The 26437-nt window shown below is 49.9% G+C and overlaps 1 protein-coding gene across 3 annotated transcripts in view; it reads left to right on the top strand.

The window, feature by feature from the left end:
* Positions 1–26437, top strand: part of CEP85L (centrosomal protein 85L) — a 312459-nt gene that overhangs the window by 104985 nt on the left and 181037 nt on the right. Inside the window, exon 1 of one of the 3 annotated variants that reach the window (XM_075340017.1) lies at positions 18432–18499. The exons of the other annotated variants lie outside the window; for them this stretch is intronic. Coding sequence (XP_075196132.1) covers positions 18472–18499 — 28 coding nt within the window. The 5' untranslated portion in view covers positions 18432–18471. Of the gene's footprint in view, positions 1–18431; positions 18500–26437 lie in introns of those variants that run through there. 3 annotated transcript variants of the gene reach the window in all.

Below are 26437 nucleotides of genomic sequence, written 5' to 3' on the forward strand. Positions count from 1 at the left end.
CTAATCGTTACGAGTACCGAGCATGGTAGTGCTCGCTCATTGCTAATCGTTACGAGTACGGAGCATGGTAGTGCTCGCTCATCACTAACCGTTACGAGTACCGAGCATGGTAGTGCTCGCTCATCACTAATCGTTACGAGTACCGAGCATGGTAGTGCTCGCTCATCACTAACCGTTACGAGTACCGAGCATGGTAGTGCTCACTCATTGCTAATCGTTACGAGTACGGAGCATGGTAGTGCTCGCTCATCACTAATCGTTACAAGTACGGAGCATGGTAGTGCTCGCTCATCATTACCAGCAGCCTTTTGTTTAGAAATGGAGAAAGAGTAGTACAAATGTTGACGTATCCTGTATACATCCTTCATAAAGGACCCAGAGCAATATTCGATGCCAGCTCTACTGGATAAGTACATGGTAATAGTTATAAAATACAAAAGTCATGTCACATAACTGTTCTAGTGAGTAAGGGTATGTGCGCACTAGGCGTTTTTGCCGCGTTTTTAGCGGCGTTTTTTACCGCGTTTTTGTGCTGAAAACGCAGTGACATTGCTTCCCCAGCAATGTCTATGGGTTTTCATAAGTGCTGTCCTCACACAGCATTTTTTTTAGCTGCCTTTTTGTGGTGACCACAAAAACGCAGCATGTCAATTATTTCTGCGTTTTTCACTGCGTTTTTCACCCATTGAGTTCAATGACTGTTCAACAACGCAATGAAAAACGCATATAGCCGCGTTTCTATGACTAAAAACGCAGCTATAAACGCAAGGGGTGGGCACTACAGTGACGTGTACAGGAAGAGGATTCCTTCTGTTGGTAAACACAGAAGCATGAATCCTCCCGGTACCGTCACCGCTGCGTCCACAACCCGCCCGGTGCCATGTCAGCTCCGTGCGGCGCCATGTCTGGGCGGGAGGTGGAGGCAGCGGCGAAAACCAAAGTGAACAGTAGAAAAAAAAAATGTCATATATACTCACCTGTCTGCAGGGTCCCGGTGCCATGCCCGGTCCCAGCTCCTGTCCCGGTACCGCCGCTCTGGCTGTGTGCAGTCTCCCCGGGGCAGGACCTTGCTTGCAGGACCTGGCGGTGGATCACCTGATGCAGTCACCTGACGCATCAGCTGATCGTAGTCTCGCCGGCTTTTTCGCGCCCGGCCGGCTATCAGCTGATCCTGCCGTCAGGGGACTTCATCAGCTGATTACCGGCAGCTCCTGCTGCGATCGGACGGGATCAGACTCCTGTCCAATCGATCGCTCCAGGAGCTGCCGGTAATCAGCACAGCACATAAGTGAGTATTATTTTTTTTTTTCTACTGATGCATCAGCTGATTGTATAAAAGCCGGTTATACAATCAGCTGATGTGTGATGTGATTCAGGCACTTGATCCTGACACATCATCTGATCGCTTTGCCTTCCAGCAAACCGATCAGATGATATTAGATCCGAATTGGACGGCGCGGGACCCTGACCCAGGATTACTGCGGAGGGGGGTTCTTTATTTCAATAAAGATGGAGTCACTGATTGTGTTGTGTTTTATTTCTAATAAAAATATTTTTCTGTGTTTTTTTTTTTTTTTTATCATTACTAGAAATTCATGGTGGCCATGTCTAATATTGGCGTGACACCATGAATTTCGGGCTTAGGGCCAGCTGATAATATACAGCTAGCCCTAACTCCATTATTACCTAGCTAGCCACCCGGCATCAGGGCAGCTGGAAGAGTTGGATACAGCTCCAGAAGATGGCGCTTCTATGAAAGCGCCATTTTCTGGGGTGGCTGCGGACTGCAATTCGCAGTGGGGGTGCCCAGAAATCTTGGGCACCCTGCACTGTGGATTCCAATCCCCAGCTGCCTAGTTGTACCCGGCTGGACTCAAAAATTAGGCGAAGCCCACGTCATTTTTTTTTTTTTTTTTTTAATTATTTCATGAAATTCATGAAATAATTAAAAAAAAAGGGCTTCTCTATATTTTTGGTTCCCAGCCGGGTACAAATAGGCAGCTGGGGTTGGGGGCAGCCCGTACCTGCCTGCTGTACCCGGCTAGCATACAAAAATATGGCGAAGCCCATGTCATTTTGTTTTTTTCTTTTTGGGCAAAAAACTGCATACAGTCCTGGATGGAGGATGCTGAGCCTTGTAGTTCTGCAGCTGCTGTCTGCTCTCCTGCATACACTAGTGAATGGAGGATGCTGAGCCTTGTAGTTCTGCAGCTGCTGTCTGCTCTCCTGCATACACTAGTGAATGGAGGATGCTGAGCCTTGTAGTTCTGCAGCTGCTGTCTGCTCTCCTGCATACACTAGTGAATGGAGGATGCTGAGCCTTGTAGTTCTGCAGCTGCTGTCTGCTCTCCTGCATACACTAGTTCGGCAGCTGTCTGCTCTCCTGCATACAATGAACATTTTGAAGAAGGAAATGACATCAGACCTTTTTTTTTTTTTTTTCATCAACAATCTTTAATGGCATTGTGCACTGATTAAAAACGCAGTGAGCAGAAACGCAGCAAAAAACGCACCAAATCGCGGCAAAAACGCATGCGTTTTTGCCGCGTTTTTTTTAGCCGCGGGTGCGTTTTTTGAGACAAAAACGCACATAAAAACGCAGCGTGAAAAAAACGCCTAGTGCGCACATACCCTAAGGCTCTGTTCACATGCAGCATTTTTACAGCTTTTTATTTTCCTCTAAAGCCAAAACCTACTTTCTTGTCACACACACGCTGAGTATTTGAGGGTTTTTTCTTCAGTATTTGTAAACAAAACCAGGAGTGGAACAATCAGAGGAAAGTATAATAGAAACATGTTCACCACTTCTGTAATAGGCCTAAGCCACACGGCGAGAAAATCGGTGCGAGTGGAGTGCGATAAAACATCACATTCCACTCGGACCAATTCTAGCCTGTGTGTCGGCACACATGAGCGATTATTTTCTCAGCCCTAATCGGACCGAGAAAACAATTGCAGCATGCTGCGGGTACAATGCGAGACTCTTTTCTCTCGCACCCATTCAAGTGAATGGGGCGAGAGAATAATCGCACTGCACTCGCGGTACACCGGTGTAATGCAAGTGCATAGTGAGAAGGGCAATAGCCGACTACGGAGGAGAGAGGGAAATAAATCCCTCCCTCCCCTCCGCAACGCTGGCCCGCCCCCCCGCAGCTGAGGGCCGCTCGCACAGTTGGACCTGAGTCGCAGGGATACTAGCATGACACTCTGCTCCTGCTGTGCTGCCAGCGCGAGCCGAGTGTCATGCGAGCATCGCAGTAGTGCCCAGTGTGGCCCTGGCTTTATTCACCCACTCCTGGTTTTGGCTACAAATACTGAGGTAAAAACTCACCAAATACTGAATGTGTGCACATGGCCGACCAAATACTGAGGTAAAAACTCACCAAATACACAATGTTTGCACGTGGCTTTACAAATACTGAGGTAAAAACTCACCAAATACTGAATGTGTGCACGTGGCCTTAGAAATACTGAGGTAAAAAACTCACCAAATACGCAATGTGCGACCGTGGCCTTATTCACCAAAAATGCAGCAAAATACTGTATTGTTTTTTCTCATTACTTTCTTACAGGTGAAAAATGCTGAAAGAATTGACATGTCGTAGTTTTAAAAAAAAATGCTGCAATTTTCAAATTCCGTCAGGGAAAAAACAAAAAAACAAACAAACAATTCCTTAAATCTCATAGATTTTTTTTATAGTGCTGTAACAAGCAGCTTATTTTCTGCAGCAAAAAAACCAAACAAACAGTGATAAAATGCTGCGTGTGAACATGCCATAGACAGGTGGCTGACCACTCGCTACCTGTAGGGAATCTCGTCCGCGTGTTCTCTCTGGTACTCGCGGATTTTCGGTAGAGGAAGTGGGCTGATTCTCAGCCCTAGGCCCCAACAATGGGCTGCCCTGTTACCGGGATGTTTCTCATTAGCCTTACTGCAGTTGTGGTAACGTATGGAAGCAATCAAGCTTCAATGAATGTGGTACATGGGGCAGCGCTGCAGGCTCCTCATGTCTTTGTTTGAACCATCTAGGTTTAATAATGGATTGACGATCACAGCGTATGGCTTCAAGTCTAATATACAGTATATGTATAGTGTTTGTGTTACGTTATGCATTTTGGGCTGATTCATTGTTAAATAGATTGTCCTCTACTTTACTTTAAGATTGTTGGCCTATGCTTAGGACAAGTCATCAATGTCTGATCCACCAGGGTCCGACACCCCGGACCCTCCAATCAAGTGTTCCCAGTGCCGGCAGCTGGAAATGCTCCGTTTCGGAGCTGCCCCATCTTCTGATAGCCTTTGGTTACTGCACATCCGCCTCCTATTGATTTGATTAGACATTGATGACCTATCTTAAGGATAGGCCAATAATGTAAGGGTACCGTCACACTTTAGCGACGCTCCAGCGATCGCACCAGCGATCTGACCTGGTCAGGATCGCTGGTGCGTCGCTACATGGTCGCTGGTGAGCTGTCAATCAGGCAGATCTCACCAGCGACCAGTGACCAGCCCCCAGCCAGCAGCGACGCGTGGAAGCGATGCTCCGCTTGGTAACTAAGGTAAATATCGGCGCTTGGTTACCTGATATTTACCTTGGTTACCAATGCACACCGCTTAGCGCTGGCTCCCTGCACTCATAGCCAGAGTACACATCGGGTTAATAAGCAAACCGCTTCACTTATTTACCCGATATGTACTCTGGCTACGTGTGCAGGGAGCAGGGAGCCAGCACTGGCAGCCTGAGAGCCGCGGACGCTAGTAACCAAGGTAAATATCGGGTAACCAAGCAAAGCCCTTCGCTTGGTTACCCGATTTTTACCTTGGTTACTGCTTACCGCAGGCTGTCAGAAGCCAGTTCCCTGCACCCTGCACATTCAGATCGTTGCTCTCTCGCTGTCAAACACAGCGATGTGTGCTTCACAGCGGGAGAGCAACGAGCAAAAAATGAACCAGAGCCGTGTGTAACGAGCAGCGATTTCACAGCAGGGGCCAGATCGCTGCTCAGTGTCACACACAGCGAGATCGCTAATGAGGTCACTGTTGTGTCACAAAAACCGTGACTCAGCAGCGATCTCGCTATGTAAGAAGTACCCCTAAAAGTAGTGGACAACCTCTTTAAATGAAAGGTATCAGTAGAATAAACCCTTCTAAGCTATTTATAAGTGTATGTAGGTCATATGTAGGTCATATGAAGCTGAATAAAATGATACCTTTTATATATGTGATCTGATGTCTTATTCCAGGAAAATACTCATTTTTCTAATATGTAAATGAGCTGATCAGATCTATGGACTGGACACTAATCTCTGAGAATCTGGCTGCAGAATTTATTTTAATAAAAGAAGCGTTATCAGTGAGACATGTAATGACTGACAGTCTGCTCTCCTGATCTCCATGTCTCACACTGGTAAATGTCCCCTTTCCTTTAATATTATCCCTGGATGCAGATTCTCAAGATCTTTGTCCGGCCCAGAGCCATGTAAGAAACACGTGTGTTTGTCTGGAATAAATCAGGCTTTACACGCTGCAATATATCTTACGATGTGTCTGCGGCAGGGGCGTAACTACCGTGGTCGCAGCCGGGCCCGGGAGGTCAGGGGCCCGGCGGCCGCCAGGCAGATCAGCAGCCAGCTCCTGTCAGTGAGAGAGAAGCTGCGCTGATTTGTCACGGTGCACGCGCCCACTATATGACCCGCTGCCGCCCCTGACACCGGGCGCCCCTGCCCGATGTCAGCGGCGACACCGGGGCCCCCCTCCCCCGTCACCGCGCACAGTAATAATGAAGCATAGAGCGGCCGGCGTCGCTCTGCATCATCATTCTCCCCCTGTGCCTGCGCGGTGACGTCACTCCTGTGCGACTGCTGTGCTGAGTGCACAGAGCGCAGGGAGGGAGGACGCCGACCGGAGCACCGGGAGAGCAAGGAGAGGGGAGGACGAGCAGCAGTGGAAGGAGGAGAGCGGTGAGTACAGCAGCAGTGGAACGAGGAGACGTCAGGACAGAGCAGCAGTGGAAGGAGGAGAGCGGTGAGTACTTGTTGTTTTTTTTTTTTTTTTTTTCATATATGTATATGTATATGTATATGTATGTGTGTGTGTGTGTATATATATATATATATATGTATATATATATATATATATGTATGTATGTGTATATATATATATATATATATATATATATATAATATGTGTATATATATGTATATGTGAGTGTACGGTGGTCAGAGGCCTGGGGTGGGGAGGCTGCATGATACTGTACATGGTGGCCTGGGAGGCTGCATGATACTGTACATGGTGGCCTGGGAGGCTGCATGATACTGTACATGGTGGCCTGGGAGGCTGCATGATGCTGTACATGGTGGCCTGGGAGGCTGCATGATACTGTACATGGTGGCCTGGGAGGCTGCATGATACTGTACATGGAGGCCTGGGAGGCTGCATGATACTGTACATGGAGGCCTGAGAGGCTGCATTATACTGTACATGGAGGCCTGGGGAGGCTGCATTATACTGTACATGGAGGCCTGGGGAGGCTGCATTATACTGTACATGGAGGCCTGGGGAGGCTGTCTGCATTTTTATAGATGGAGGACTTGGGAGGCTGGCTGCATTATTATACATTGAGGCCTGGGGAGGCTGGCTGCATTATTATACATGGAGGACTTGGGAGGCTGGCTGCATTATTATACATGGAGGCCTGGGAAGGCTGGCTGCATTATTTTACATGGAGGCCTGGGGAGGCTGTCTGCATTATTATACATGGAGGCCTGGGGAGGCTGGCTGCATTATTATACATGGAGGCCTGGGGAGGCTGGCTGCATTATTTTACATGGAGGCCTGGGGAGGCTGGCTGCATTATTATACATGGAGGCCTGGGGAGGCTGGCTGCATTATTATACATGGAGGCCTGGAGAGGCTGGCAGCATTATTATACATGGAGGCCTGGGGAGGCTGGCTGCATTATTATACATGGAGGCCTGGGGAGGCTGGCTGCATTATTATACATGGAGGCCTGGGGAGGCTGGCTGCATTATTATACATGGAGGCCTGGAGAGGCTGGCAGCATTATTATACATGGAGGCCTGGGGAGGCTGGCTGCATTATTATACATGGAGGCCTGGGGAGGCTGGCTGCATTATTATACATGGAGGCCTGGGGAGGCTGGCTGCATTATTATACATGGAGGCCTGGGGAGGCTGGCTGCATTATTATACATGGAGGCCTGGGGAGGCTGGCTGCATTATTATACATGGAGGCCTGGGGAGGCTGGCTGCATTATTATACATGGAGGCCGGCTGCATTATTATACATGGAGGCCTGGGGAGGCTGGCTGCATTATTATACATGGAGCCCTGGGGAGGCTGGCTGCATTATTATACATGAAGGACACCTTATACATGGACAAGGGCTGCATTATACATGGAGGTCTAGGGGGTGGAAGGACACCTTTATAGATGGACTATAATAATAATAATAATCTTTATTTCTATAGCGCCAACATATTCCGCAGCGCTTTACAATTCAGGAGGAACATATACATATCATATACATAAACATATACAAACAAGTAACAATTATAGAAGATACAATATTTAAAAGGAAAAATGGCAACCCTGCTCATGAGAGCTTACAATCTACAATGAGGTGGGGGGAGGGGCAAGGTACAAGTGTTATAAGTGACTATAGGGGTGCATTATATTTGGAGGAGTATGGGGCTGCAAAATGCAATATGAAGTTTTGTAGGGTTGCGTTATAATACAGATAGGACTATGGGGGTGTATTATAAAACATGGAGGACTGTGGTGCAGTATAATATATGAAGAACTATGGGCTGCATTATAATATATGGAGAACTATGGGGTGCAGTATTATATTGAGTACTATGGGGTGAATTATAATACATGGAGGACTATGGATGTGCATGCTAATATATGAAGGGTTATGTGGGACCCTTTATACTATTTGGAAGGCTATGTGGGGGCCATTATAGTATTTGGAGAACTATATACAAGGGGGGGCAAAGGGGCTCTTCTCTTAGCACCCAGCTTTCCCATGCTCTGATATGGGAAAGCTGGGTGCCGAGGACAAGATGGATATCAGAACATAGGAAAGCTGGGTGCTGATAGAGGGATTTCAGATCACGGGAAACCTGGTTGCTTATTATCCCGTACCCCGTCATTATCCCGTACCCCAAGTGTCAGTGTACGTGGAGGGGGGCCCAGCTCTGAACTTTGCACCGGGGCCCATCAAACTCTAGTTACGCCACTGGTCGGCGGGGTCACGTCGTAAGTGACAAACATCTGGCATCGTAAGGTACATTGTAGCGTGTAACAGCTACGTGCGATTGCGAATGAACGGTAAAACGTTCATCGCACATACATCGTTCATTCCTCATGAATTGAACGTCAGATTTTTCATCGTACCCGGGATAGCACACATCACAGTGTGTGACACCACGGGAATGATGAACAGATCTTACCAGCGTCCTGCGGCTCCCGGCCGACAATGCGGAAGGAAGGACGTGGGCGGGATGTTTACGTCCCGCTCAGCTCCGCCCCTCCGCTTCTATTGGCCGGCTGCCGCGTGACGTCGATGTGACGCCGAACGTCCCTCCCACTCCAGGAAGTGGATGTTCGCCGCCGACATCAAGGTCGTATGGACAGGTAAGTACGTGTGACGGGGGGTTATTCGTTTGTGCTGCACATTCAACAAATTGAACGTGCCACACATACGATGGGGGCGGGTACGATCGCATACGATATTGTATGCGAAATTGCAACGTGTAAAGCAGGCTTAAGACATTGTATCGCAGATATCATGGTGTCATTTTATTCAGCTTCCTATGACCTATATACCCATATAGACAGTTTAGGAAGGCTGATCCTATTGACAGGTTCCCTTTTAAAGCCTTTTTCTTACCATTCCGACTTGTATTGTTCTACAGACTTTATTTCCTTCTTGCTTATATATTACTGATATATATCACAGTGCTGTACACCCTTTACGTCCTGTGTCATAGGAAGCCAATTAACCCACCAGTATGCCTTGGTGCAGAACAGGATGTTGGGATTCGGATTCCTTTTTCAGTTTCCAAAACAATAGAGCACCCAAAACCCTTAAGCTCTGCCCAGAGATATTAGTTCCTAGAAATCTCTAGACCCCAAACAAAGGAGCCTTCAGGTCTATGATGTATTGCTTTATGCCCCTCTTTATAAATGAGTATTGTCAGATTTAATACAAACAATTTACTGCTTTTAAATAATTTTAACTGATCTTCAGATATTACCTTTTTTTTTGTTTATAGCTCATTGCCTTGGAGACCGACCACCACTGTTAGACAACAGAACATGCACCGTGCTCACAAGCTTCTTTCTGTTTGTAATCACTGCTTGCACCTTAGCACAGTGTTTACAAGCTCCTTTCTGTTTGTAATCACTGCAGCTCAGCACAGTGCTTACAAGCTCCTTTCTGTTTGTAATCACTGCAGCTCAGCACAGTGCTTACAAGCTCCTTTCTGTTTGTAATCACTGCAGCTCAGCACAGTGCTTACAAGCTCCTTTCTGTTTGTAATCATTCCAGCTCAGCACAGTGCTTACAAGCTCCTTTCTGTTTGTAATCACTGCAGCTCAGCACAGTGCTTACAAGCTTCTTTCTGTTTGTAATCACGGCTTGCGGCTCAGCACAGTGCTTACAAGCTAGATAACAGTGGTGGTCAGTCTCCTAGGCAACGAACTGTAAAGAAAAATGTTATTTCAAGAATGGCTTGCAAATGTTAGTAAGCAGTAAATGGCAAAAATGCTTCTATTTATAAGCACTACCTGACCATATCAGTTTGGGAAGACTGGGAATAGCGTTGTTTTGCATCAGTCACAATCTGTCGCCTTGAGGAATTACGGTATCCTGCAAAATATTTAGCAGGAATCCGTTTTTCTGCAAAAAAATGATCTGCTGTTTTTTACCGTTTTACTGGCGGTCGCCTTTTGTTAGCGATCAGCTGATCGTTAACAAAAGGCGACCGCCAGTAAAACTGTAAAAAAAACCCCAAAAAACCAACTGATCCTTTTTTTGCAGCATCAGTCACATCAGTTGCCTCTATCTGCAACGCGTCACACAACCGATTGTGACGATGCTAAACAACGCAAGTGTGAAAGCAGCAAGATGGGTGAGAGAAACCCAGTGTCTCCATGGTTCTTCATTCTGAAAATCGATGGTCTGAGCTCACCCCACCAATGTGATCTTCTGAAATAAATCTGACATTAGTTAGGTTACTTTCACACTTGTGTTGTGCGGCATCCGTTGCATTGCGTTGTGTGACTGATGTAACGGATACGTTGCATATAATGGCACAACTGATGCGACGGATCCTGCAAAACAACGGAATCCGTTGTAGCTTTTTTTCAGCAATTTATTCAACTGAGCATGCGCAGTTGTGCAAAGATGGATCGTCACAGGAATCCGTCAAATGACAGATTCCGCCACCATAGGCTTCCATTATAAAAATGACAGATGCCAACGGAATCCAGCACATTGCGTTTTTTTGATGCTCTGGGAAGCGCACTACATGCTGCGTTCTTTCCGCTCGGCGGTGTGAGGTAGCACGGTCGGCTGCGCAGCAGAAGACACGGGATCCAGGCATTAAGGTTCACAGCACACGGTTTTAATGTCCAAACAAAAGTCCACACCAATATACATGTGCCTCTCCAGCAGAGAACTCAGGGAGTTGTGTTCACTCCCTCACACCCGGCACACCTGCCCTTGTTCCTGTTTGCATTTAACCCTTCCTTCAGCCTGTAAGGAAACAGCATTAACCCTAGAGTGGATGTACTTTCTATCATGGAGTGAGCACAACCGGGGCGAGACATACCGGCCGTCATAGACAACCCCGGTCACAGTCTCACATACCCCCCCCCTCAGTTCAAGCGTGCGGGGTTGAACTCCCGCCATCAAACACGGGCCGCGGGACAAGGCATCGGCGTTGCCCTGCAACCTACCGGCCCTATGTTCAACCGTAAACCGGAAGTTCTGCAGAGAAAGGAACCACCGGGTAACCCGGGCATTCCGTTCCTTGGCGGACCTCATCCAGACCAGTGGAGAGTGATCCGTCACCAAGCGAAACTGCCGTCCCAGCAGGTAATAGCGTAGGGACTCCAAGGCCCACTTGATCGCCAGGCACTCCTTCTCCACTACGCTATAATTCCGCTCGGGAGGGGTGAGCTTCCTACTTAAGAAGGTGACGGGGTGTTCCTCCCCCTGAACCACCTGAGACAACACTGCCCCCAGGCCGACCTCTGAGGCGTCAGTCTGTACTATGAACTCCTTCCGGAAATCAGGGTGTACGAGAACGGGCTGTCCGCACAGGACCCCCTTCAGGGCCCGGAAGGAGTCCTCGGCCTGCGGAGTCCAGCGCACCATGACGGACTTCTTGCCTTTGAGAAGGTCCGTCAAGGGGGCTGATAGTCCCGCAAAATCCTTTACAAACCTCCTGTAGTACCCCACGATACCCAGGAAGGCCCTAACCTGCTTCGTGGTCAGGGGTCTAGGCCACTTCTGGATCGCCTCAACCTTGTTAATTTGGGGCTTAATCACTCCTTGGCCTATCACGTAGCCCAAGTAGCGAGCTTCCATGAGTCCCAACGCACATTTCTTGGGATTGGCTGTCAATCCGGCTGTTCGAAGCGCGTCCAGCACCGCTTGTACCTGTTCCAAGTGGGTCTGCCAATCGGAGCTGTAAATAATGATGTCATCAAGGTACGCTGATGCATACGCCTGGTGGGGTTCCAGCACTAAGTCCATCAACCTCTGGAACGTGGCCGGAGCGCCATGTAACCCAAAAGGCAAGACAACATAGTGGAAGAGACCCTCCGGCGTAACAAAAGCGGTTTTCTCCTTGGCGGACTCCGTCAGTGGCACCTGCCAGTACCCCTTGGTCAGGTCGAGCGTGGTAAAATATCGCGCCTGTCCCAGCCTATCAATCAGCTCATCCACTCTGGGCATGGGGTAGAGATCGAACTTGGATATTTCGTTCAATCTCCTAAAGTCATTGCAGAACCTTAAGGAGCCATCGGGTTTTGGTATTAGGACAATCGGGCTAGCCCATTCACTCCGGGACTTTTCGATGACCCCCAGGCGTAGCATTGTCTTCACTTCCTCTGCTATGGCTTGTCTTCGAGCCTCCGGTACCCGGTATGACTTCAGGCGTACCTTCAGGTGGGGCTCGGTGACAATGTCATGTCGTATCAGACTGGTCCTACCGGGCAGCTCGGAGAAGACATCGGGGTTCTGCTGAGCCAACCGTCTGGCCTCTCGCCTCTGAGTCTTGGTGAGGGCTTCTCCAATCCTTACTTCCGGTTCGTCCTCTCCGGAGGTCGCTGGAGCCGGAGGTGAACGACCCGAAGAGGAGGGAGATGGGGAAAAAACAGCCATCAGGCTTTCCCGTTCCTGCCAAGGTTTTAATAGGTTGACATGGTATATTTGTTCAGGTTTCCGCCTACCGGGCTGCAATACTTTATAGTTGACCACCCCGACTCTTTCCTTTATCTCGTAGGGGCCTTGCCACTGAGCCAGGAATTTACTCTCCGCCGTGGGGATTAATACCAACACCCGATCCCCGGGTTTAAAGGTCCGCACGGTGGCTTGTCTATTGTAGCGGCCGCTTTGCGCGGCCTGAGCCTCCTGTAAATGCTCCTTAACGATTGGCATGACCGCGCTTATGCGGTTCTGCATACCCAAAATGTGTTCAATCACACTTTTATGGGGGGTGGGCTCTTGCTCCCATGTTTCCTTTGCCAGGTCCAACAATCCATGGGGATGTCGCCCGTATAACAACTCAAAAGGCGAAAACCCCGTGGATGCCTGTGGCACCTCACGGATGGCAAACATCAAATAGGGAAGCATCATATCCCAGTCTTTCCCGTCTTTTGAAATTACCCTTTTGAGCGTGGTTTTCAGGGTTTTATTGAAACGCTCGACTAAACCGTCCGTTTGAGGATGATACACAGACGTACGCAACTGCTTGATCTGGAGTAGCCGGCATAGCTCTTTGGTCACTTTAGACATGAATGGGGTCCCCTGATCCGTAAGGATCTCCTTGGGCAACCCCACCCGGCAGAACACAGCAAACAACTCCCGAGCTATAAGCTTTGCTGCAGTATGTCTGAGAGGTATCGCCTCGGGATACCGGGTGGCATAGTCAACGATCACTAGGATGTGTTGGTGCCCTCGCGCGGACTTTACGAGGGGCCCCACCAGATCCATCCCTATCCGTTCAAAAGGGACTTCTATAATGGGTAACGGTACCAACGGACTGCGAAAATGGGTCAGGGGTGCGGTAAGCTGACACTCCGGGCAGGTTTTGCAGAACCGTTTTACCTCCCCAAAGACTCCGGGCCAATAGAACCTTTGCAATATTCGCTCCTGCGTTTTCTTGACCCCTAGGTGGCCACTCATCAGGTGTTTATGAGCCAAGTCGAGGACCCGCCGACGATGCGGCTGGGGCACCACCAACTGCTCTACCCCCACGCCCCGTATTTCATCTACCCGGTAGAGTAAATCCTGCTTAAGAGCGAAATGGGGGTACCTTACCTGGGCACCGGGCAGCTGTGCCACCCCGTCAATTACTGTCACCCGACTCCGGGCATGTATTAATGTAGGGTCCTGGAGTTGGGAAGTCCCAAACGTATCCGGGGACGCCTCCAACTACGGGATGGGTTCGACCGTCTCGGCCTCTCCTGCCAATACCTCTAGGGGCGACCTATCGGGTTCACATTCTGTCCCTATCATGGGGACCCCTACGGCAGGTGTCCCGGATTCAGGATTGTAGGGCTCAGGTCCCGGACTGACCAATATCTGAGGGGACTTAGGAGGTCCCTTCCATAACGTCCAAAAATAGGGCAGATCCCTTCCTAGGATCACGTCATAGGGAAGAGTGTTAAGAAGTCCCACCTCATGTTGCACCTGACCGCAAGGTGCTGTGATGGTGACAATCCCTGTGGGATAGTCTCGGCGGTCCCCATGTATGCAAACCACCCCCACGGTACGTCCTGTGGCCTTTACTTTAGCCCTCAAGGTGGATCGCACAAGGGTCACTAAGCTTCCGGAATCCAACAATCCTGTAACCGGACATCCATTCACCTGTATTTGGCACAAGTGGGGCTCCGTCTCTGGGGAGACCAGGTCAGCGGTACACACCACCTGAGCATACATTGAACCCCGCCGGGTAACCCCACAATCCATGGGCTCCGTGGTGAGTGGACACTGGGCTTCCATATGTCCCACCCGCTGGCATCGCCAACATCTAATGGGGACGGAAACCCCCTTGACGGGTTGTCGTTTAGGGTACAGAACCTTCCGGACCTCAGGAATGGCGGCCGTGGCCTCAGACGGGACGGTAGGGGACTCCTGCACCGTTGTCAGCGGTGGGTCCTTGGCCCTAGGCTTGGAGGGGCCGGACCGACGGGCGGTACGCAAAGTCTCAGTGTCCCGTATCAAGTCCTGCGTAGCCACATGCCGCTCTACCAGGGACACTAATTGGTCCAGGGTACTCGGGTCACCCTGTCCTACCCACCGTTGAACGGTGACGGGTAAAGTGCGCACAAAACGATCCACTACTACCCTTTCCACCATTTGCGCCGGGCTCAGAGTGTCAGGCTGTAACCACTTTTTTACACGATGCAACAAGTCATAGGCCTGGGAGCGTACGGGTTTGGCTTCCTCATAGAACCACTGATTTACCCGCTGAGCCCGTACATAGGTATTCACCCCCAACCGTGCCAGTATTTCGGCTTTTAGGGTCACATAGTCAATGGCGTCCTCGGTACAGAGGTCCAGGTACGCTTTTTGGGGTTCCCCCGTCAGATAGGGCGACAATACCTCAGCCCACTGGGGGGTTGGCAGCTTTTCCCGCTCGGCCACCCGCTCAAACACCGCCAGGAACGCTTCCACATCATCCCCCGGGGTCATCTTTTGCAACGCTTGTCTCACCGCTTTCCGGACGCTGCCGTCATCACCCAGTCCCGGGGTTGTTGCTGCCGGTCCGGCACGGATCGACTTGGCCAGGAGAACCATCTGTTCTTGATGTCTTTGTTCCTGCAATTGTAAGGCTTGCTGCTGACGTGCATTGTCCTGAACCAGCAGTTCTTGGTGTCTTTGGTCTTGCGATTTCAAGGATTGGAGCAGGTGTGCATTGATCTGTTGCTGCTGCTTTAGTATTTCCTCCATGGTGTCGCTGGGTTTGGGCCGTAGTATAGCCGCTTGAATCCAGGACATGTGCTACCGGGTCACCAGAAAAGGAAGCTACACCTCACCGGCTGGGATGCCCGCATTCTCCACCATATGTGAGGTAGCACGGTCGGCTGCGCAGCAGAAGACACGGGATCCAGGCATTAAGGTTCACAGCACACGGTTTTAATGTCCAAACAAAAGTCCACACCAATATACATGTGCCTCTCCAGCAGAGAACTCAGGGAGTTGTGTTCACTCCCTCACACCCGGCACACCTGCCCTTGTTCCTGTTTGCATTTAACCCTTCCTTCAGCCTGTAAGGAAACAGCATTAACCCTAGAGTGGATGTACTTTCTATCATGGAGTGAGCACAACCGGGGCGAGACATACCGGCCGTCATAGACAACCCCGGTCACAGTCTCACAGCGGATACAACGCAGGACCATCACTCGCAATGCGTCATCCATACACGTCTATGGGATGCAGCGGAATCCATTAACTGATTGCACTTTTTTCCAAAACGGCAGATTGCGTTTGAAGGAAAAAAACGCAACTGTGAAACTAGCCTAAGATTTTCCCTTTGAGTACAACTGATTTTTAAAGTTCAACCAGATAAGTGTCAGCTTTCTTCTTGACCTATTGTTTGGAGGAGCCTCCTGACCCCTTTCATTGCACCCACAAATGGCTGTTTACTTTATGGGACTATACAGGACTGCATTAGTTGTGCTTTCATTCCTCCACAGCAGGTCTTGCTAGTTTAATGCTCAGGCAAAGCAGTAATTCCACCTGTCTCTGTATCTGTGCTGTCATGGAGGCTGACGTATGGGCACTCACTGGCGTTATGGTATTATATGTAGTAGTGTGATTTCAGTATTTGTGATTTTATGGTCCCAGTGAGAATTCCCCCATAAGTACAGCTGCTGGGACCAGTGTGGAACGTCCTCATAGAGGAAGTGTAGACACATGCTGCAATCTGCCGCTTGGTAAGACGTTTGCAGCAGTTATTGGAACAGGTGACCCCATAAAACGGATAGTGGGGGCTGTATTGGAGTCAGTTTTTTTTTTTTTTTTTTTTTTTCTTTTAAATAGGCATTTTTCTTTCTTTCTGTGCTCGATTTTTGATTTGTTTTATACTGTACAAAATTAATAAAAATTAATAGCATTTTATTTTTAAGCATCTTTTTTTGTCTTTTATTGAAAAATGGTTTTAATAGTACACAATACAACAATGGGGAAGGCCCACCAGTCATGTGATGCAAATCCTATTATGAAATGAGTCACAAAACGCAAGTGCAGTATGACCCAAAGGCAAATGAGGTCATGAAAGGGAGTCTGCTACCCCCGAAAATCAAATGACACTATTTGTATACTCATACAGAGGACTTGGCCCCTATAGAAACTATACTTAAAGTATAAAATGTACTTATTTCATTTTACTTTAAAAAAGAAACAAAACCCCAAGAAAACAAAAAGACATGCATTTTATTGGATATGTTAATGAGCGCTCCTTAGTGCACCCTTGCCGTGGCCAGGGGCTTAGGGTACCTTCACACTTAGCGATGCAGCAGCGATCCGACCAGCGATCTGACCTGGTCAGGATCGCTGCTGCATCGCTACATGGTCGCTGGTGAGCTGTCAAACAGGCAGATCTCACCAGCGACCAGTGACCAGCCCCCAGCCAGCAGCGACGTGCAAGCGACGTTGCGCTTGCACGGAGCCGCCGTCTGGAAGCTGCGGAGACTGGTAACTAAGGTAAACATCGGGTATGGTTACCCGATGTTTACATTAGTTACCAGTGTGAGCAGGGAGCAGGGAGCCGCGCACACTAAGCGCTGGCTCCTTGCTCTCCTAGCTACAGTACACATCGGGTTAATTAACCCGATGTGTAATGCAGCTACATGTGCAGAGAGCAGGGAGCCGCGCACACTGAGCGCTGGCTCCTTGCTCTCCTAGCTGCTGTACACATCGGGTTAATTAACCCGATGTGTACAGCAGCTACATGTGCAGAGAGCCGGAGCCGGCAGCACAGGCAGCGTGAGAGCTGCTGGTAACTAAGGTAAATATCGGGTAACCACCTTGGTTACCCGATGTTTATCTTGGATACAGCTTACCTCAGCTGTCAGATGCCGGCTCCTGCTCCCTGCTCGCTTCATTTGTCGCTCTCTTGCTGTCACACACAGCGATCTGTGTGTCACAGTGGGAGAGCGGCTTTGAAGAAAACGAACCAGGGCTGTGTGTAACGAGCAGCGATCTCGCAGCAGGGGCCAGATCGCTGCTCAGTGTCACACACAGCGAGATCGCTAATGAGGTCACTGCTGCGTCACAAAAAGCATGACTCAGCAGCGATCTCGGCAGCGAGCTCGCTGTGTGTGAAGCACCCCTTAGTGCACCGGTTCACTGTACCATTGTGGACACAATCTCATCATTCACTCCTTGCTGCAGCAGACAGGATTACACAGTAGCGGGTGGCTGATGCTGACTTGAAAGGTATGACCGCGTGTGCTCTGATACTACGCGTTCAGTTTCTGCAGTGTCAGTGTGCTCTCATCCTTCTCTCCTTTCTGCAGCAGCCACACAGGATTACACAGTAGTGGGTGGCTGATGCTGACTTGAGAGGGATGAGTGCATGCTCTAACACGTGCGCATTCGGCTCCTGCATTGTCAGTGTGTGCTCATCGCCCTCTTCAGTCAGCCTTATTCAGATACCCACTACTGTGTAATCCTGTGTGCAGTGAGCAGGCGTTAAAGACAGGAGAGAGGGATGAGAGTGTACCCACACTGACACTGTCACTTTCAGCTCCTGCACTGTAGTGTTAGTGCGCGCAGGGCCGCGGATTTAATTCAGGCAGTGCTTCAAAGCAAGCGCTGTCAGCATGAGGGGGTGAAATTGAGGTGTAGGGTGCGCTGAGCCCTTGGCCACACCATGTGTGCAACAAGGTCCTTTCATTTACATATGTAATAAAACATCCTTTATGTCAAATGTGCACTACAGGTATGATTTCTATAGGGGCTAAATCCCCTATATCACTGTATAAGTGGTCTAAATTGAGTTTTGGGGTGACAAACTCCCTGTATTCAATTAATACAGTACAGAATCCAGATTGAAGGACTGTGGCACGTTTGTGTCAGTTGGTCCAAACTACCCTTAGGCGGTATTTGCCACAGAGCTGTTTTGGTTGTGTGTGCTTTCACCTTTTCTCCCGTCCTCCCTTTTGATGGATGCCTGGAGGACACTGTGCCTGGCACTGTAATGTATGTATGAGGATGGGCTTTGTTATGGAGGTACTGTAACACGTGCAAGCCATTACTTATGTCCATTTTGACCCATCTTAGCATTTGTAGAAATACATTGTATACAATGGCACCCTTACGCCTCCACCCCTCTATACAGCAGATCTGTCCTCAAATTTCACAATACAAAGTACATAGAATAATATGTAGATTCCTTAGACCTAATGAAGCTGGTGTACTTATTTGAGATATCTCCTGAGCATTTTATGTGGGAACTAAGCTTGGAATACTTAGAAGCCTCCATATTATCAATTAGAGAGGCGTATGGAGTAAGGTGCCCTCTTGGATGCAGACACAATGGATACCTAGTTGGGAGTGAAGTAAGGAGCACTGTGATCTCTATTGTTAGCACCGCTGTGGTGTATACTGGACGTGCCGTCACAGCCCAGTGATTCCCCCATCGCTTGGTAATCTATTCTGCGGTGTTCCTCCTGCCAGCATGCCCTGTCTGTCTGCAATGTGTAGATATGGGTATAATAACCTCCAGCCGGTGTCCTTGCTGTTACATGAATATTTACTTCTTGGCTCTTCCATGTCCTTTTTGTTGTTCTTCGCAGCAATTTATGAACAAGAATGGTGGAAGGTCGTGTTCTGAGTTCCCAATGCTAACCCCTGGCACTTCGGGCTCGGCCTCCGCTCACTGCCTGCATCTCATTTAGTACCCACACTATAGCGTGCTACAGGCCATAAGGGAAAATAATGACGCCGTCCAGGTTCCTCTGATTTAACAAATCTTTATTATTCTCTAACAGAAGTACCACTGTGCCATAATAGCGCCATTATGTTATATACTCCAGGCCTCCAGAGTCAAGAACACTGCCGTCTTGTGTTTAACCAAACACTCCTAATTAGGTTAAAGCTAAATTAACTCCTTGTAAAAAAGCATTTTCCATGGAGAAATAAAGCTGTAGTATATATCAAATTCTGCGCTGTTCTATGCCGTCACCTTTGTCCAATTCTTGTAAGGTTTTTGCTAAGATTTCTAAGAGAAGTGAGAGATGAAGCTGCCATAACCAGAAATCTTTCCCATATTTGTTCTGCCATTCAAGTCTCTAGTACAGACCTTGGCAAAGTGTGGACTGGGATAGCCAAAGGCCTGAAAAAAACATGAAGCTGCCTTATCCCATCTGGTGTCTTGATTTCACCGACATTTGCATCCATAGTGGTGCGCTGTGAGCACTATACTGCTGTGTGGGGGGTGCTGTGAGCACTGTACTGCCGTGTGGGGGGTGCTGTGAGCACTATACTGCCGTGTGTGGGGCGCTGTGAGCACTATACTGCCGTGTGTGGGGCGCTGTGAGCACTATACTGCCGTGTGTGGGGCGCTGTGAGCACTATACTGCCATGTGTGGGGCGCTGTGAGCACTATACTGCCGTGTGTGAGGCGCTGTGAGCACTATACTACTGTGTGTGGTGCGCTGTGAGCACTATACTACTGTGTGTGGGGTGCTGTGAGCACTATACTGCTGTGTGTGGTGTGCTGTGAGCACTATACTGCCGTGTGTGGGGCGCTGTGAGCACTATACTGCCGTGTGTGGGGCGCTGTGAGCACTATACTGCCGTGTGTGGTGTGCTGTGAGCACTATACTGCTGTGTATGGGGTGCTGTGAGCACTGTACTGCCGTGTGTGGTGTGCTGTGAGCACTATACTGCCGTGTGTGGGGCGCTGTGAGCACTATACTGCCGTGTGTGGGGCGCTGTGAGCACTATACTGCCATGTGTGGGGCGCTGTGAGCACTATACTGCCGTGTGTGGGGCGCTGTGAGCACTATACTGCCGTGTGTGAGGCGCTGTGAGCACTATACTACTGTGTGTGGTGCGCTGTGAGCACTATACTACTGTGTGTGGGGCGCTGTGAGCACTATACTGCCGTGTGTGGTGTGCTGTGAGCACTATACTGCCGTGTGTGGGGCGCTGTGAGCACTATACTGCCATGTGTGGGGCGCTGTGAGCACTATACTGCCGTGTGTGGTGTGCTGTGAGCACTATACTGCCGTGTGTGGTGTGCTGTGAGCACTATACTGCCGTGTGTGGTGTGCTGTGAGCACTATACTGCCGTGTGTGGGGCGCTGTGAGCACTATACTGCCGTGTGTGGGGCGCTGTGAGCACTATACTGCCATGTGTGGGGCGCTGTGAGCACTATACTGCCGTGTGTGAGGCGCTGTGAGCACTATACTACTGTGTGTGGTGCGCTGTGAGCACTATACTACTGTGTGTGGGGCGCTGTGAGCACTATACTGCCGTGTGTGGGGCGCTGTGAGCACTATACTACTGTGTGTGGGGCGCTGTGAGCACTATACTACTGTGTGTGGGGCGCTGTGAGCACTATACTGCCGTGTGTGGGGCGCTGTGAGCACTATACTGCCGTGTGTGAGGCGCTGTGAGCACTATACTGCCGTGTGTGGTGCGCTGTGAGCACTATACTGCCGTGTGTGGTGCGCTGTGAGCACTATACTGCTGTGTGGTGTGCTGTGAGCACTATACTGCCATGTGTGGGGTGCTGTGAGCGCTATACTGCCGTGTGTGGGGTGCTGTGAGCACAATACTGCCGTGTGTGGTGCGCTGTGAGCACAATACTGCCGTGTGTGGTGCGCTGTGAGCACTATACTGCCGTGTGTGAGGCGCTGTGAGCACTATACTGCCGTGTGTGAGGCGCTGTGAGCACTATACTGCCGTGTGTGGTGCGCTGTGAGCACTATACTGCCATGTGTGGGGTGCTGTGAGCACTATACTGCTGTGTGGTGTGCTGTGAGCACTATACTGCCATGTGTGGGGTGCTGTGAGCGCTATACTGCCGTGTGTGGGGTGCTGTGAGCACAATACTGCCGTGTGTGGTGCGCTGTGAGCACTATACTGCCATGTGTGGGGTGCTGTGAGCACTATACTGCTGTGTGGTGTGCTGTGAGCACTATACTGCCATGTGTGGGGTGCTGTGAGCGCTATACTGCCGTGTGTGGGGTGCTGTGAGCACTATACTGCCGTGTGTGGTGCGCTGTGAGCACTATACTGCCGTGTGTGGTGCGCTGTGAGCACTATACTGCCGTGTGTGGTGCGCTGTGGGGACCATTATACTGTGGGTGGATTGGTGAGCTCTTTGCAGGTAGGCTGTGTGTGTGGGCGCTCATACTGAGAATAGGGGTAACGAGGACCATAATATCATGTCATGACTGTCATAGGGTGTGGGGGCCTTGGTACTGTGTGAGTGGTCGTGTAGGGTATCATTTCAAGTGAGGGGGTGTGGGGGATCATACTTTGGGGGGGAGCTGAGAACTATGGGGTGGTCTCTCATTTTGTCCCTTACAAAAATGAATTGCCCCCATTCCTGTGACATCCTTTGACTGAACGTGCAGCCCTTGCTGGTGGTCATTAAGCTCTGGGTTTACTTTCCGGAGAATACACAAACTTTAGTGTAAAACGTTGCATTTATGGACTTGTTTAATTCTTTGAACTTTTCCCGTCTTTATTCCGATGTACTTTTATTTGCTGTACTATATTATTCATAGTACTAATACATTATTCTGTGGTTGCTAAATACACAGGCACGTTTTAGAGCATATTTAACCAGGGGTGGGATTCAAATTTTTAATAGGTTCTCTGTAAACCATACCCATTCTGTAACCACACCCACTTTGTTAGCCACACCCATTTACACGCACTTTCCTCAACCAAAAATACAAGTAATTTAAAGTATAATCTCTTTCCCCTTCTTCCCCTCCTCTACAGTCACTTTCCTGTCCAGCACCAGTTGTTCCAGTCACTGTCAGTCATATTGTATTAAACGTTTTTTCTACAGTGTTTAAAAATTATTACTAAAGGAGCCCTGCTAAAATTGGAATGGACGACCTTCCCCATACAGATCCCATCCCATGTGGCTCCTTTTCCCCCAACAGATCCCATCCCATGTAGTCTCTTGCCCCCTGCAGATTCCATCCCATGTGGCCCCCCCCCCTTGCAGATCCCATCCCATTATGGCCTCTTTCCCCCTGCAGATCCCATTATGGCCTCTTTTCCCCTACAGATCCCATCCCATTATGGCCTCTTTCCCCCTGCAGCTCCCATTATGGCCTCTTTCCCCCTACAGCTCCCATTATGGCCTCTTTCCCCCTGCAGATCCCATTATGGTCTCTTTCCCCCTGCAGATCCCATTATGGCCTCTTTCCCCCTACAGATCCCATCCCATTATGGCCTCTTTCCCCCTGCAGATCCCATCCCATTATGGCCTCTTTCCCCCTGCAGATCCCATCCCATTATGGCCTCTTTCCCCCTGCAGATCCCATCCCATTATGGCCTCTTTCCCCCTGCAGATCCCATCCCATTATGGCCTCTTTCCCCCTGCAGATCCCATCCCATTATGGCCTCTTTCCCCCTGCAGATCCCATCCCATTATGGCCTCTTTCCCCCTGCAGATCCCATCCCATCCCATTATGGCCTCTTTCCCCCTGCAGATCCCATCCCATTATGGCCTATTTCCCCCTTCAGATCCCATCCCATTATGGCCTCTTTCCCCCTGCAAATCCCATCCCATTATGGCCTCTTTCCCCCTGCAAATCCCATCCCATTATGGCCTCTTTCCCCCTGCAGATCCCATCCCATTCTGGCCTCCTTCCCCCTGCAGATCCCATCCCCTTATGGCCTCTTTCCCCCTGCAGATCCCATCCCCTTATGGCCTCTTTCCCCCTGCAGATCCCATCCCATCATGGCCTCTTTCCCCCTGCAGATCCCATCCCATCATGGCCTCTTTCCCCCTGCAGATCCCATCCCATCATGGCCTCTTTCCCCCTGCAGATCCCATCCCATTATGGCCTCTTTCCCCCTGCAGATCCCATCCCATCCCATTATGGCCTCTTTCCCCCTGCAGATCCCATCCCATTATGGCCTATTTCCCCCTTCAGATCCCATCCCATTATGGCCTCTTTCCCCCTGCAAATCCCATCCCATTATGGCCTCTTTCCCCCTGCAAATCCCATCCCATTATGGCCTCTTTCCCCCTGCAGATCCCATCCCATTCTGGCCTCCTTCCCCCTGCAGATCCCATCCCCTTATGGCCTCTTTCCCCCTGCAGATCCCATCCCCTTATGGCCTCTTTCCCCCTGCAGATCCCATCCCATCATGGCCTCTTTCCCCCTGCAGATCCCATCCCATCATGGCCTCTTTCCCCCTGCAGATCCCATCCCATCATGGCCTCTTTCCCCCTGCAGATCCCATCCCATCATGGCCTCTTTCCCCCTGCAGATCCCATCCCATCATGGCCTCTTTCCCCCTGCAGATCCCATCCCATCATGGCCTCTTTCCCCCTGCAGATCCCATCCCATCATGGCCTCTTTCCCCCTGCAGATCCCATCCCATCATGGCCTCTTTCCCCCTGCAGATCCCATCCCATCATGGCCTCTTTCCCCCTGCAGATCCCATCCCATCATGGCCTCTTTCCCCCTGCAGATCCCATCCCATTATGGCCTCTTTCCCTCTGCAGATCCCATCCCATTATGGCCTCCTCTCCCCATATAGCCACATATAGCTCCCATCTTATGTGGCCCCTCTCCCCATATAGCTGCCATCTTATGTGGCTCCTCTCCCCATATAGTTCCCATCTTATGCGGCTCTTCTCCCTGCATCTTTGGCTCACTGAGCGCTTACCTGCTCCAAGCAGTGGCGGTCTCTCCTCTGTCTTCCGTCCTCCTCCGCGGCACTCTACACGCTGACAGACGGCAGGAGGAGCTACCTCCTCTCACTGCAATGACCTCTGCAGCATCAGTGCGTCGCTGCACGCCGGGTCAGGGAGCAGACAGGCTGCACTGAACCCGGAAGTGCAGCGCGGAGGTACGGGTATTCATCTGTGCTAGTGTCTTAAAGAGACACTACCACAAATGAATACAGGGAACCGGATCGCCAGAGCAGTTTCTTGCCTGTTCTGGGAACCGGCTGCTATTTTAACAACCGGTTCTCCAGAACCGGACAGAACCGGCTGAATCCCACCCCTGTATTTAACCATTCCCTCATAATTGGCAATACTAAAGACAGTCCTAGGCTTTATTGATCTTTGTGGTCTAATCTGGTCACAGAACTGTTGGGGTTCCCATGCACTTGTTTGGCCATATCTATATGTGTTTTGTTTAGGAGAGGGGAATGAGACGCTCGGACTTGTGGAAGTGGCTCATCTCCTATGAGGACACAGGATCGGGCATGTTGAAATCCGTAAACACCTCTATAGCTCTGTCTCCATTGATCTGCCCCATGTTCAGGCAGTTTACATTTCTTGAAGATGGGCACATTAACTCTTTTTAGTTTTCTCGCTTTTGATGTAATGACTATTACTCGTTGCAGACATTTATGGGGTTACACGACGGAGCTCAGTTGCTTCCCTGAACATCATACTTGCTACCTGGCAGAGTGTAAGCTCTCATAGATGGCACCCACTGGGTGTCTAGTTGCTGCCTTAGGCTGCTTTCACACTACGTTTTTTTAACATGCGTCATGAACATTTTTTTGCTGTAAAAGCGGATCCTGCTTTTACAGCAAAAAAACGCATGCGTTATTTTGCAGGATCCTGTCACTTTAAGTTTATGGGCGGGCATTGGAGTCATGTGATCGGGAGTCAGTGGAACTGAATGTGATAGACTGGGAGCCGGCTTCTGAGAGCTGCGGAGGCTCGTAACCAAGGTAAACATCGGGTAACTTGCTTGGATACCCGATATTTACCTTGGTTACGAGCATCCGCAGCTGCTAGGAGCTGGGCTGCCTGCACACGTAACCAACGTAAACATCGGGTAACTAAGAGAAGCGCTTTGCTTGGTTACCCGATATTTACCTTGGTTACGAGTGTCCGCATGCTCTCAGGTGGGGGAGAGAGACAGAGAGGGAGGGGGAGAGAGACAGAGAGGGAGGGGGAGAGAGACAGAGAGGGAGGGGGAGAGAGACAGAGAGGGAGGGGGAGAGAGACAGAGAGGGAGGGGGAGAGAGACAGAGAGGGAGGGGGAGAGAGACAGAGAGGGAGGGGGAGAGAGACAGAGAGGGAGGGGGAGAGAGACAGAGAGGGAGGGGGAGAGAGACAGAGAGGGAGGGGGAGAGAGACAGAGAGGGAGGGGGAGAGAGACAGAGAGGGAGGGGGAGGGGGAGAGAGGGACTGATCACCTGAGGCTGTTTTCTGGGCATGCTCAGTAGAGCAAGCAGGATCCTGTCTATCAGCATGCCAGCGTTCACATGCGTTTCCATGCAGTATAGTCAGGATCCAGCAATTTGCAGTATATGGACGCAGCTCAAAAACGCTACGAGTAGCGTTTTTGAAAAATGTTAAAAAACTGCAACTCGCTGGATCCTCACTATAACGCACACAAACGCAGGTGAACGCATGTTGACACGAGTCCATTGCAAATGCATTGAAATGAAAACGCATTTGCACTGGATTCGTTTTTGCGTTAAAAAAACGTTCAGGACGCTTGTTAAAAAAACGTAGTGTGAAAGCCGCCTTCCTGATTAAGATGATCTGTCACCAGGTTTTACAATATAAACTGCATACATTAGTTAATAGATCTAAAGCTGGGTTTACACACTGCGACATCGCTGTAACGTCACCGGTTTTGTGACGTAACAGCGACCTCCCTAAGTCTCTGCTAAGTCGCTGGTGAGCTGTCAAACAGGCAAACCTGGCCAACAACGCAACAGCGATCCGGACCTGCAGAGCGACCTAGCTGGTTGTTGGGGACGTTGATAAGCAGCTATTTGAAAGGGAAGTTGCTAACAAAGTCGCTGCAAAGTCTTTCACACACTGAAACTTTCCAGCGATGCATGCTGCACAGCGGGAAACAAAGGACCAAAGAATGGTCCTGAACGATTTGTAGCGATTACAACTTCACAGCAGGGGCCAGGTCGCTGATAGGTTTCACACACTGCAATGTCGCTGGGGAGGTCGCTATTACGTCACAAAACCGGTG

The sequence above is a fragment of the Anomaloglossus baeobatrachus genome, chromosome 3, assembly GCF_048569485.1.
Source record: "Anomaloglossus baeobatrachus isolate aAnoBae1 chromosome 3, aAnoBae1.hap1, whole genome shotgun sequence".
Lineage (NCBI taxonomy): Eukaryota > Metazoa > Chordata > Amphibia > Anura > Aromobatidae > Anomaloglossus > Anomaloglossus baeobatrachus.